Source organism: Lytechinus variegatus, chromosome 12, assembly GCF_018143015.1.
Source record: "Lytechinus variegatus isolate NC3 chromosome 12, Lvar_3.0, whole genome shotgun sequence".
NCBI classification, from domain to species: Eukaryota; Metazoa; Echinodermata; class Echinoidea; order Temnopleuroida; family Toxopneustidae; genus Lytechinus; species Lytechinus variegatus.
Genome location: NC_054751.1, coordinates 2365083 through 2378084, shown reverse-complemented (window position 1 = coordinate 2378084; position 13002 = coordinate 2365083). Strand labels below are relative to the sequence as shown.

The following is a 13002-nucleotide window of genomic DNA, read 5'->3' as shown; positions in this document are numbered from 1 at the left end:
TCTTTAAAGGACAAACGAATCTCTTATTATATGGTATAAAAAATACTTATTCTGTCATGCATTTCTGATGTATTGTAATTTTAGACATAATGCGTGGTATATTGTGGGAGTCAGCATTTTTTAATGTTTTTACAGATAAATAGCACTATACAAATGCTGTTAATCATCATCATCATCATCATCACCATCATAATAATATGCAACATTTATATAGCACTTATTACAAATGTTTCTAAGAGCTGCATACTATTACCCCAGCTTGAGCACGGAAATCCTGATCAGGCGCATCGAGCATCCAAGGACTTTGTTTCTACCGGGTACTCATTTACTACACCTGGGTCGAGAGTGGCAAATGTAGATTAAACGCCTTGCCAAAGGACGCTAGTGGTGCGGTGGGGTTTGAACCCCGGACCTTGTGGTTTTCAATCCGGAGACTTATCCACTGAGGCACAACACCTCTACAATCATCACTATCATTATCATCATCATCACCATCATTTCTGTCATCGTCATCATCATCATCACCATCATTACTGTCATCGTCATCATCATCATCATTACCATCATCATCATCATCACCATCATCATCATCATCACTATCATTATCATCATCACCATCATCACTGTCATCGTCATCATCATCATCACCACCATCATCATCATCACTATCATTATCATCATAATTGCCATAATCATCATCACCACCACCATCATCACCATCACCACCATCATCATTGTCATCACCATCATCATCATCATCATTACTGTCATCGTCATCATCACCACCATCATCGTCATCACCATCATCACCACCATCATCATCATCACCATCATCATCATCACTATCATTATCATCATCATCGCCATCATCATCATCACCACCATCATCACCATCACCACAATCATCGTCATCACCATCATCATCATCATCATTCATCATTGTCATCATCATCACCACCACCTGATCATCATCACCATCATCATTATTCATCACCACCATCATCATCATCATCACCATCATCCCCACTATCATCATCATCATCTACAGTGCGTATCAAAAAAAAGTTTACACTTTTAAAAAATCCTGTAAAATTATACATTTGTAATATCTTAAAGATTTTTCCACATTTGAACATTGGTACAGATCCATTTAAGGAAATGACGATATAACTATCGATAAATATTTCCGCTTGAGTGAGCGCCACTTACTTTTGAAAAGTTAGTGAAAAAATGATTTGCGCAGAACTTTGAAATAGCTATGCGAATAAAAGTAAACCTTTATCATGAAGAACACGTAGAATTTAGCAAGTAAAATTTATTTTAAGATATCTTTGACCTCTTTTAACTTGTTTCCTTGCCCAATACACTTCGAAGAGTGCATTGCACCCCGTCCCACTCCCCTGCACACCAAGGCCATCAAGACGATATTTGATTTACACTGACCTGTGATTTACATAAAATGAATTAGGCTTGATTTTCATTTTGTTAATCATTGTCAAGCTTGGAAAAGTGTGGGGGAAACAAGTATTAAATGAAAAATTAAATGTCAACCCACTTTAAATGATAAAAACTTAATGAAAAAAGGTGAAAGTGTTTGAGATAAACTTTTATTCAGATTTAGTTATGTCCTCAGATCCAGCTGGCACAAAAGGGGTAAAGGTTGTGCTTACTAAGTGTTGAAATTTCAATTTGGGTGGCAAAATTGTTACAAAATGCTCGAATGTATCCTTTTTATTTCAATTGACCAAAAATCTGAGGGAAATTTATGAATAATGTTTCGCAGGGTAAATTTAATTACGCCCTTTCCCCTTCACACAGCGTGAAAACGAGCATTTCTGCGCAAACAGATTTCTGCGAGCTTTTACAAAAATGGACAGTGCTCACTCAACATTCTGTCAAAACTTTTACTTTCATTGGATAGATGAGACCCAAACCCAAGATAATATGTGAAAAAATTACCCACATGTTGTATATTTTCTAATTCCAAGGGCTTTTTCAAAGTGTAAACTTTTTTGATAAGCACTGTAGAGCGGTGTTGGCAGTGTTGGCTCAGTCGGTAACGTGTCTGCCCGTTGAACCAAAGATCGTGGGTTCGAGTCCACCCTGGGCGGATGACTGAAGCCAGTGCGTTGTGTGTAAACGTATCTCCCATGTTTCATAGATGCGCGCAGGCTATGTTACAATGGAAAACACTCCGTCCCTCGGATAGGATGTTAAGTGGAGGCCCCTTGTAGAGGAGAGTCACCACCTTTGCACGTTAAGAACCCACTGCACTGTTCGTATAAGAGTAGGGGGGAAACCCCGGTGTAGTGGTCCACCTGCATTCCCCCCAATCAGTTATATTGGGAGGAGAGACCTGCGGGTCATAGTGATTCAGTTCGCTTTTTGCCTCCCAGGCACAGGTGACGCCAAACAAATAATAATCACCATCATCACCATCATCATCATCACCAACATTATCATCATCATCATCATCATCATCATCATCACCATCATCATCACCATCATCATCACCATCATCATCATCATTATCACCGACATTATCATCATCATCATCACCATCATCATCACCATCATCATCATCATCACCAACACTATCATCATCATCACCATCATCATCATCATTATCATCATCATCACCATCATCACCATCATCATCATTACCATCATCACCATCATCATCATCATCATTCTATCTAAAATATCACAGAGTATATGATACTATTTACTACACAATTCATTTTTAATTTGGCCTTTGAAGGTGCTTGATATATATGTATATATAGCTTTAGTGTACTTGTCATGAATTTTGTGAAAACACTGCAAAAATTGTCATGTTTGTACCAAGACAAAGTCAAAGGAAAGTTGATAAATTTGCATGAAAAAAAATGATTTAGTAATTTTATGTTTGTGAAATATGCGGCATTCATGTATCAGTATCATCGTCTGCCATATCTGTCTAGGGTACTGGGCTCTTTATCACCAAATTATTATTGATGTAAGATTATATCACTAGTAGACCATAAAAGAAGTCTGCAATTCCCTGGCATTTGGCTATGTGGGATAGCCATGTCTGTCAAAATAAGTGGGACCCAGAATACTCTACACGACCTTCAAAATAGTTTTAAGAATTCTTACATGTCCTGGTGGTCAAATTAATCATTCATCTCTCTCCCTCTCTGGGTTTTTTAGGACGACATTTCTGAAGCGTTATCCTCGTCTGAATCTACCTGTCCAGGCCATCGTAGCCACAGCTTCTTTTGCCTTTGCCTTACCACTAGCCATCAGTATCTTTCCTCAGACCAGTCATGTAAGTCCTTTCATTGTGGGTCTTCCAACTGCAAAATAAAAATAAACATAAAACAGTTGTGGTAACAGTCTAAAATGAGTTTAAACAGAATTTTGAAAAATGACCACCTAAGTATTTTTATGTATAAATGAAAAATGTGTTCCAAACTATTTTGGTAGAAAATGTGTTATTGTCTAGAAATGGACAAAATAATCATGGCATTCCAGTAGTAAGGTGTCTGGTCTTTTTTCCAAGTAATAATACACAGTCCTACATACTCTTATCTGTGTTGGTAATCTCCAGTGTGGCAACTTTCCAGCTTAGATTTTGTGATTTTGCAGAATTAGTGAAGGAGAGACACAGGTAGATTCATTTTTTTTCCAATTGTCTTGTATAAAAACATGAAACTGACCATTGGATTGAGATTTTTGCATGGTCAGCCCTGTTACAACTGATAATGTCGCACCAACGCATAATGTCGCAGCAACGCATAATGTTGCAGTCAATGCATAATGTCGTAGTTTTTCTAACCCATTATGTCGCAGCAAATCGTCAACGCATAATGTCACATGTCGCAACGCATAATGTCACAGCGGTATTTTCTTCAGGACTCGAGCTACAGATAAGATATAAAACATGCTTTCACTTAGTATTTTGAGACACGAAAAAGAGAATGAAATTATTTTGAAATCAGGATTACTCTTTGTATGGATATTTGTCGCTTTATTACCATTTCGTCTACTGCCTTTTCCCCACTATCACATGGTCTGATATCATTTCGTCTACCATTAGTTAGTCAACTATCAACATAGTCCAATAACCATTTCGTCTAATTACCATCTCGTCTAATAGCCAGTTGGTCTAATAGCCGTTGTGTTTATTATCATTTAGTCTAATTGTATTTTTTCAGTTGGTCCAATATCCATTTTGTCCAATATCATTACGTCTATTACCTTTTGGTCTAATAGCCGATTGGTCTAATAACCACTTGGTGTACTCTCATTTTCGTCCATGTTCCATTTGGTCTAACTTCAGTTGGTTCGCTATCACTTTGTCTAAATCCATTTCGGCTAATACTCATTTGGTATCGTTGCCACGGGTCCAATCACCAATAGGTCCAATCATTGGTTCTAGGACAATTACCCCACGGACAATCACCCTTCCGGACAACTAATCCCTGACAATTTTACCCACCCGAGGACAATTACCCCCTGAGGACAATTACCCCCTGAGGACAATTACCCCCCGAGGACAATTACCCCCTGAGGACAATTACACCCCGGACAATTACCCCCTGGACAATTACCCCCCTAGACAATTACTCCCGGACAACTACCCCCTGTAAAACTACCCCCGAGGACGATTACCCCCTGAGGACAATTACCCCCCCCCCCCCCCCCCGATCACCAATAGGTCCAATCATTGGTTCTAGGACAATTACTCCATGGACAATCACCCTTCCGGACAACTAATCCCTGACAATTTTACCCACCCGAGGACAATTACCCCCTGGACAATTACCCCCTGAGGACAATTACCCCCCGAGGACAATTACCCCTGGACAACTACCCCCGGACAATTACCCCTTAGGAAAATTAACCACCCCCCCCCCCCCCCCCCGAGGACAATTATCCCCGGATAATTACCCCAGAGGACAATTACCAACGGGAACAATTACCCTGCCCCGGGGACAATAACCCCCTAGACAAAGGGAGTGCACAGAGTTAGGGCCTAAATAGTAAAATTACAAGGCGTTCTTGTGTATATTATCTTTGCATATTTTTTTTTGCTTACTGTATTAAAACTAAAGCCACATCTTAATCTGGAATGTGCACCAATCGTTTCATAATTCTTAGCTTCTTGTTAGATGAATTGTTTTAAAATAACAGGTTTATAGGTTCTTGTCAATATTAGTGTTGATGGTTTGCGTTACCGACTTTCAATATTTCTACCTGTGAAGGTGTCTTTTTAATGTTTTATCTATTTTCCTGATTTTTTCCTGAAATTAAACCCCAAATGAATCAAGAAAAAATCAGATCAGTTGGAATCAGAGAAATTAGGCATTTGTGATTATTATGTCTAATCGTGTCTTTTCATGAATGTTCAATTGTTCTATGAAAACTTAGTATGTGGGCCAGTTTACATATTTTCTGATGTACATATGCGTAGCTATATAGCGCAAGCCCCCTCCCCCATTTTTCATGATGCAGAATCCATTGCTTAACAAAAAAAAAAAGAAAAAAGGCGGAAAAGGAAGAAAAAATGAAAAAGAAGAAAATGAGAGAGAGGGAGAGAGAAAAAGGGAGAAAGAGTGATATAAGAGAGAAAGTTATTAACATAAGATAAAGTAGAAAATATATTGAAAACCTGTGCCACCAACCCAGACCATTATAATGGTTCACGCCCGGGGGGGGGGGGGGGGGGCACTCAGTATATAATAATGTGCAGCGGAAGGGACCCCCATTTTTACACTCAAATTTCCGTTCCAAGGCATAGCATCTTTGTCTTATTGAGAAAAAGAACAAATGAAGCCGCTCCAAGGCAAAACATTTTCTTCTTATCGAGAAAAAAGAAGAAAGAAATCTGCTCCAAAGCTTGTCATATTTTTCATCTGGGGAATCATTGTCCTTGGGGGCATTTGCGGGGGGGGGGAGGGGTAATTGTCTGTGAAATAATTGTCCAGGGGATGATTGTCCGGGGGTAATTGTCCTCGGGGGTAATTGTCCTCGGAGGCTAAATGTCAAGAGGTGGTTGTCCGGAAGGTGATTTTCTGGGGGGTAATTGTCCTAGAACCGGTGATAGGACCTAATGGTGATTGGACCCATGGCAACGATACCAAATGATTGTTAGCCGAAATGGGTTTAGACAAAGTGATAGCGAACCAACTGAAGTTAGACCAAATGGAACATGGACGAAAATGAGAGTACACCAAGTGGTTATTAGACCAATTGGCTATTAGACCAAAAGGTAATAGACGTAATGATATTGGACCAACTGAAAAAAATACAATTAGACTAAATGATAATAAACACAACGGCTATTAAACGAGATGGTAATTAGACAAAATGGTTATTGGACTATGTTGATACATGTAGTTGACTAACTAATGGTAGACGAAATGATATCAGACCATGCGATAGTGGGGAAAAGGCAGTAGACGAAATGGCAATAAAGCGACAAATATCCATACAAAGAGTAATCCTGATTTCAAAATAATTTCATTCTCTTTTTCGTGTCTCAAAATACTAAGTAAAAGCATGTTTTATATCTTATCTGTAGCTCGAGTCCTGAAGAAAATACCGCTGTGACATTATGCGTTGCGACATGTGACATTATGCGTTAGAAAAACTACGACATTATGCGTTGACTGCGACATTATGCGTTGCTGCGACATTATGCGTTGCTGCGACATTATGCGTTGGTGGGACATTATCGGTTGTAACAAGCCCCCCCCCCCCCTCTATCAATTCTGTTCAATATCCCATGAAGTCAACTGCGATTGTTTTTTACTTACATCAACAGAAAGATACACTTACCTGTTATGCATGCTAGTTTTACATTTTATTTTCTTTGTTTGCTGCTACAGATATTAACTTCAAAACTTGAGCCGGAAATCCAGGAAATTTGCAAGGAAGCAACAGTGAAATACAACAAAGGTCTATGAATGATCAGTACTAAAGAAAGCCTGTAATTCCTCCAACACATTCCAGAGTTTAATGATATTTCAACACACTTAGTAAATTATCACTGGTTTAATGTTGTGGTTTAACTATTGTATTCTCACCCTGTGCCATCTTACAGGAAGCAAAGGGCTTTGTTAACCCATTTGACACTTATATTGTCCAAAATTGTCTGGGAATGATACCTGAAGTATTTTTCTTCATTATGAAAGCAAAAGGAAACTTAATAGTAAACATAAGAAATATTTGAAATAACCAGAATTTTTTAATTTTGGCTCCCCATAATTTTAGTAGAGAGTTAGACCGTTGTCTAAGTAAACTTGACTTCAGAATACGGCCCCTTGAGTGATGTATGTCAAAGGTTTGTTTTAGTGAAGGGAGTTCTTAAGAACAAACAAGATCTATTGATATTCTACACCCACGGCCCATTTATCACAAATATGATCAATTTATACTTTGAATCACAAGGATAGCATTTTTTTTTGTCATCTGATGAGAGTATATCATCAAATTTTTTTTCTTCTGACAAGTTCCATTTTGATTTGCTAATAAGCACAGTTCCTTTGGTAACTGTCGGACAGGTCCTTTTGATATGTCGGGAAGCACTGTTACTGCGGTAACTTTTGGATGAAACACACTTGTTAGATTTCATGAAATATTCCTCAGATCTGTTTGGTATTGGTAAGTCATCATTCACATTCCACAATCATCTTTATAACCACAAACTTTTGGAATTCCTAGTTTGCAAAGACCAGGGGGTGTTTCATCACAAAGATTAAGTATGACTTAGAGTCGCACTTAAATGCTGAAGCGTATATGATATGTAACGTGCAATCTTATTGATTAATATGCAGTAGTGCGCATCCTCTTGGCATGATCTGACCAATGTGGTCATGTTTTTTATACTGCACTCAACTAGGCATTTTAGTGCGACTATGTCATACTTATTTCTTTGTCAAACACCCCCCCCCCCACCAGTGGTTGATGAAAATATTATGCAAGAAATAATCAACCTGGAAGACGTAAGACTTGATATTGAACATAACCAGAATTTGTAAAGTTCTTCATGTACCAACACACGAAAGAAGAAAAAATAAAAGTGAAAGCGGAATGCTTAGAAGTAAATCACTGAAGAAGATGATATCTTTCATACCATATATGTAGATATGTAAGGTTCAACTTTTAATTCCAAAATTATTCTCGAGTTCCATGAGGTTTGCAGCAAAGCCCATAGAAATTACATTAGTGCACATTATGAGCTCCTATAGATGTCATTTTAAGAAGTCTGAATAAATTTCAGGTATGTGAAGAAGAACATTCTATGTAGCTCTCTCTCTCTCACTCTGTAAAAATGGAAAGAAACCCTGCTGTTATCCGGACAATTCCATAAAATAATAGACTATTTTTTGGTTTGTCTAACCTAACTTCTTTTTATGAACTGACTAAGCCATGCTAATTTGAGAGCAATACTATCTTTATATAAACTAGAAAACAGAGAAGTAAATATCTCACATATAGGTGGTACATACTGGAATTGCCCATCTTCAAATGTGTTGACCTTAGCAGTGTTCAAAAGGAAATACTGCCCTCTTTAGTTTAACCTTACATACAGGAGATTAAATCTTAGCTGCAGGGAGATGATATATCATCATCATCACTTTATATATTTTGTTAAATATTGGTATCATGATACCAACATCTATGTGGTGCTTCCTTTTCGTGCCTTTGAAATATAAAGAATCTATCTCTGAATGCTCCTTGAATATATTTTATCAATTTCTATGATGCTAGGTCAAGGATTTTTGTGTTTTATGTTTTTGTTAAGAAATATGTGGTCTTTGTGATTAATGAAACATTTTATGGATAAAAGCATGAAACTTAACCTTCCATCTCATGTATCTTTTATATTTGAATTTATGTTATGTGGTAAGTAAAAGGAAATTCTTTTCATCTCCTTTTATTTTTTTCTCCTTTAAATTCTTTGCTGTTTAAAACTTGTGCTTGTAAAATGAAATTGTTAGAATCTGTACTGCTGATATAAGACATTGATTGTCAGTGTTCGTGAATTAGATTTTTTTTCTTTGTTAGTGTGGGATGTAAGAAAATGGCCAGGTGTATATGATTTTAGGAATTTTTTTGTTAAATATTGAATGTAACAGGTTTAAAAGATAATTAATGCTAAAAAATTCCTATACTTAATTACAAAAAAGTGTGAATTTTTAAACCCCTTATTTGCTGAGAAATGAGATGTAATAGACAGCAAGACTATTTTTCTCATCTTTTGCGGTACATCTTTGCATAAGAATAATGTTAGACTCTTTATGACCATGCAGATTTATTTTGAATATATCTAATTCTCATCCTCTAAATAGTTTCAAACAAAATTGGAGGGAGGTTCAAAGGGAAGGAGAAAGTGAACAATTTCAAAGAATTTTAAATATTTTATAACAGTATGTTATTATTATTATATATATATGTATAATATCTATCTTTCTACATCTGCGTTTAAGGCAAATTTCTTTGTCTTTTTTCAATGTTCGTAATGCGCCTTAGCGCCCTCTCCCCTCAACTTAACGTCTAAATGTGTATTAATAATATGAATAAACCCATTCATAGACTTCGCCCTAAGATAGGATGTATGCATATATAGATATATATTTTTTTGTGCTTTAAAAAGATGCATGTACCCCATCAAATCTGATAGTTTTATTTACTACAACTATTAAAAAACATTGTTAAGGTCTGTTTGTGTGTAGTATTGGTAGTTTAATCAAATTATGATTCATGCATATAAATTTCACCTGGTTTATATTTTGTAAGAATGGCTTTATGTTCAATGATGATAATATTGATTTAAAGCAGATCATCATAAGGACTTACCTGTACTAGAAGAGTGGACAAGTTGAGTGTATAGTACAGTAAGTTAAATGTAATGTGCAGGGCTAGAAAAAGATATATTTTCTTGCATAATACTGAAAGAATGAACGAGGAAATGCGCTCTATATCTATCTATTGTATTATCAATGTCTTCCAGAATTATATACAACAACTGAATAGAACTCTGCATATTTCTTCAGATTTTTTAAAAACTTTTGATTTAGAGTGATTGGGTGATACATGTACATGTATGGTAATGAAAAAAAAACAGGGACCATCTATAACACACAAGTTGAAGTAAGGCTGGTATCAAGTGTTATCACTTCTTATGTGATTAGTACAGACACCCAACTATTCCTTTTTGGGTATATTTGTTTCTTTTATTTGCTATGAATAAGCCCCTTTTTGTTCTTTTTTTGCTATGAAGAAGGCAATACCTATTTGTCTTGCCTGAACAAAGTTTGCTAGAGACCTAGTAATCACTTTTCCTGTTTGTCTGTTACAAAAATGTTAGTTTTTGTTTAACTTACTCTCATTTCTTTATTAGTGCATCAATTATGTTGACGTATTATCTTTAGGTAATACCACATGTGTGTCCATGAGGGTCATGGGGTCAAAGATCATCTTGGGGTCAAAAGGTCAATTTTTATCAAATTGCTCTAATTTCTTTATTTCTGCATCAATTATTTTGACACTAGATGTATGTACATATGATCCTTGGACAATACCTCATGCATGTCCATGAGGTCAAAAGCCATCTAGGGGTAAAAACGTTGAGTTTTTATTCAGATTTTTTTTTGCATCAATTTGGTTTACAAGTGGTACAAATAACCATAAGGTAATACCACATGTGAGTCCATGAGGGTGATGAGGTCAAAGGTCATATAGGGGTCAAAGAGTCATATAGGGGTCAAAGAGTCAAGTTTTTGTTCAAATTTCTCTCATTTCTTTATTTATGCATCATTTGTGTTTACACATGGTACAAATAACCATTAGGTAATTCACACATGTGTCCATGATAAGGTCAAATGATCATATTGCATGTTTTATTGATCGCGATATCAGGCGAGACTCGTGGTTCATGAACCACCTTGTTTGCATGTTCTGTTCTGTTTTATTTTCTTCTGATCACAGAGTATGTGCCATAGTATTATGAATGATCTATTTTTTATAGATGGATCCGCATGCCCAAGCTCAGTCAGTGCCTGCAAGAATCCTTAACAGTTACTTGGTATGGCAATATTTGCAAAAATCCAATTTTTTTCCATTCTAAGAATACTTTTTGGGTCTCGCCTGAATGGACTTCAGTAGAGACTTAGTAATCACTTTTCCTATTGGTCTTTCGAAGCTTTAACTGTTTCCATTTTATATGCTTTCATTTCTTTATTTCTACATCAATTTTGTTCACACTGGGTACAAATGATCCTTGGGTAATTATAAAACATGTGATGCTTTCATTTCTTTATTTCTACATCAATTTTGTTCACACTAGGTACAAATGATCCTTGGGTATTTATAAAACATGTGATGCTTTCATTTCTTTATTTCTACATCAATTTTGTTCACACTAGGTACAAATGATATATAATATATGTATATATTTTATATATTTTTAGTTTGAGACTTCATGCTTGTATAGAGATGAATTGCTATTATACATTTTAATCATGCTATTTTGAATACTGTGTGCTTCCATAATATGAATTAATTGATATGATAATTAAGAATGATATAGGATGGTATAATCATGATGATAAGATCTTTTTATTTTTGGTAGTATCTGAAAATTGTATTATGTTGGAAATTCTAAAAAATGCTTATTTCATATTCTATGTTTATTTTGTATGATAATTCCAATTGTATTTGTCTCATTTTATTCCCCATATGTACATATGCATTAATTTACTATTACCTTTGATAAATTTATACAGACAAAATAAATATTTTTTGTATTCAAATGTAAATGATATATTGAGAGTTTTATAATCAATAAATTATATAGAGCACTTGTACTTAATACTCCTATGTATTTTATTTGTGTTTGTCATGTCAGAAATGATATGGCTATATTTTTCAATTTATAGGAGACAAGGGGCACAGTGCAAAAGATCTAGATGAAAACGAGAGGTAGTTTAATAGTTGATCAGAAGTGTACTAATACTGGTGACTTATTTCTAATTAAACCAAAAATCATCTAGAATGATCATTTGATAGTTTCTCACTAAGTTTGAATTTATTTGTTTCCACTTTAACAACAAATTTTGTCAATTTTTTTCAGGTACGGAATCTCCTTAATTTTTGGTAGAAACTTTTTTTTCCTTGCGAAAATGTGCTCCCCCCTTTTGAAAAAACCTCGATCCGCCCCTGATTCTTAGACACAGCGTTTCAAGATAAATTGAAGTATAAAATATGGTACATGTCGCTTGGAGTGCAGGGATAGTGGGGTTTTAGAAAATGATCTTCATCATGAGTGAGAGAGAGAGAGGGGGGGGGGGCATTATGCAGTAGTCTCGAGCCATCGAGATGTATCTCTCTCTCCCTCGAGCTCATTCTTATGCTGAAGAGCGCCATCTATGAATGTCGCAGTAAAGAATTCGAGAATTGATGTGAAGAGATTTAAGAAGAGATGTAGATCCAACTGTATCAGAACACGAGGGTCAACCATTCTTTCATCGCCATCAGTATATTTATTACTTGATATATTGCAGGTATATAACTGCCCAAATCTGGCAGATCAAAATTTTTGTTTTTATTTTCTGATATTATGCGCACCCTATAAAAAAAATAAAAAAATCTGCGATGATAGTGGTGCTAAAAAAATTGTAAACGGGGCTAAAAATTGTTCAAAATTCTGCCATGTGTTTATTGTGAAATCAGATGATACAATATTACATTAAATAAAGTTTGTTCCTCTGGGCTTGCCGAACATCAACACTCGGCATGAGGGAATGTATTTTGTCCCTTTCTACTTTAGAATCTGAGATGCATTGGCATTGGAAGGTCTTATTTCATTTAAAAACAACAATAATGAAGGAAATAAAACATTTTAGATTTAGGGAACATGTCCGATTTCTTCACGAATCATCGGAGAAATCGGTTTGAGGGAAATTGAATGCATTAACGACGAAAATATTTAGTTCTACACAATAAGGAAAT

General features: G+C 35.8%; 1 protein-coding gene and 1 long non-coding RNA gene across 2 annotated transcripts in view; one reads left to right on the top strand and one right to left on the bottom strand.

The window, feature by feature from the left end:
- LOC121424772 (sideroflexin-5-like) overlaps positions 1–7468 on the top strand; it is a 31427-nt gene extending 23959 nt beyond the window's left edge. Inside the window, exons 11-12 of the mRNA XM_041620545.1 lie at positions 3193–3310; positions 6876–7468. Of these exons, the coding sequence (XP_041476479.1) occupies positions 3193–3310; positions 6876–6953 (196 nt within the window). The 3' untranslated portion in view covers positions 6954–7468. The remainder of the gene's footprint in view (positions 1–3192; positions 3311–6875) is intronic.
- A 157-nt stretch (positions 7469–7625) lies between these two features.
- Positions 7626–10742, bottom strand: LOC121424773. The gene is made up of 2 exons (XR_005971428.1): positions 9850–10742; positions 7626–9636 (listed from the first exon to the last, which is right to left on the bottom strand). It is a non-coding gene; the product is annotated as an uncharacterized LOC121424773 (long non-coding RNA).
- Between the last annotated feature and the right edge of the window lie 2260 nt (positions 10743–13002).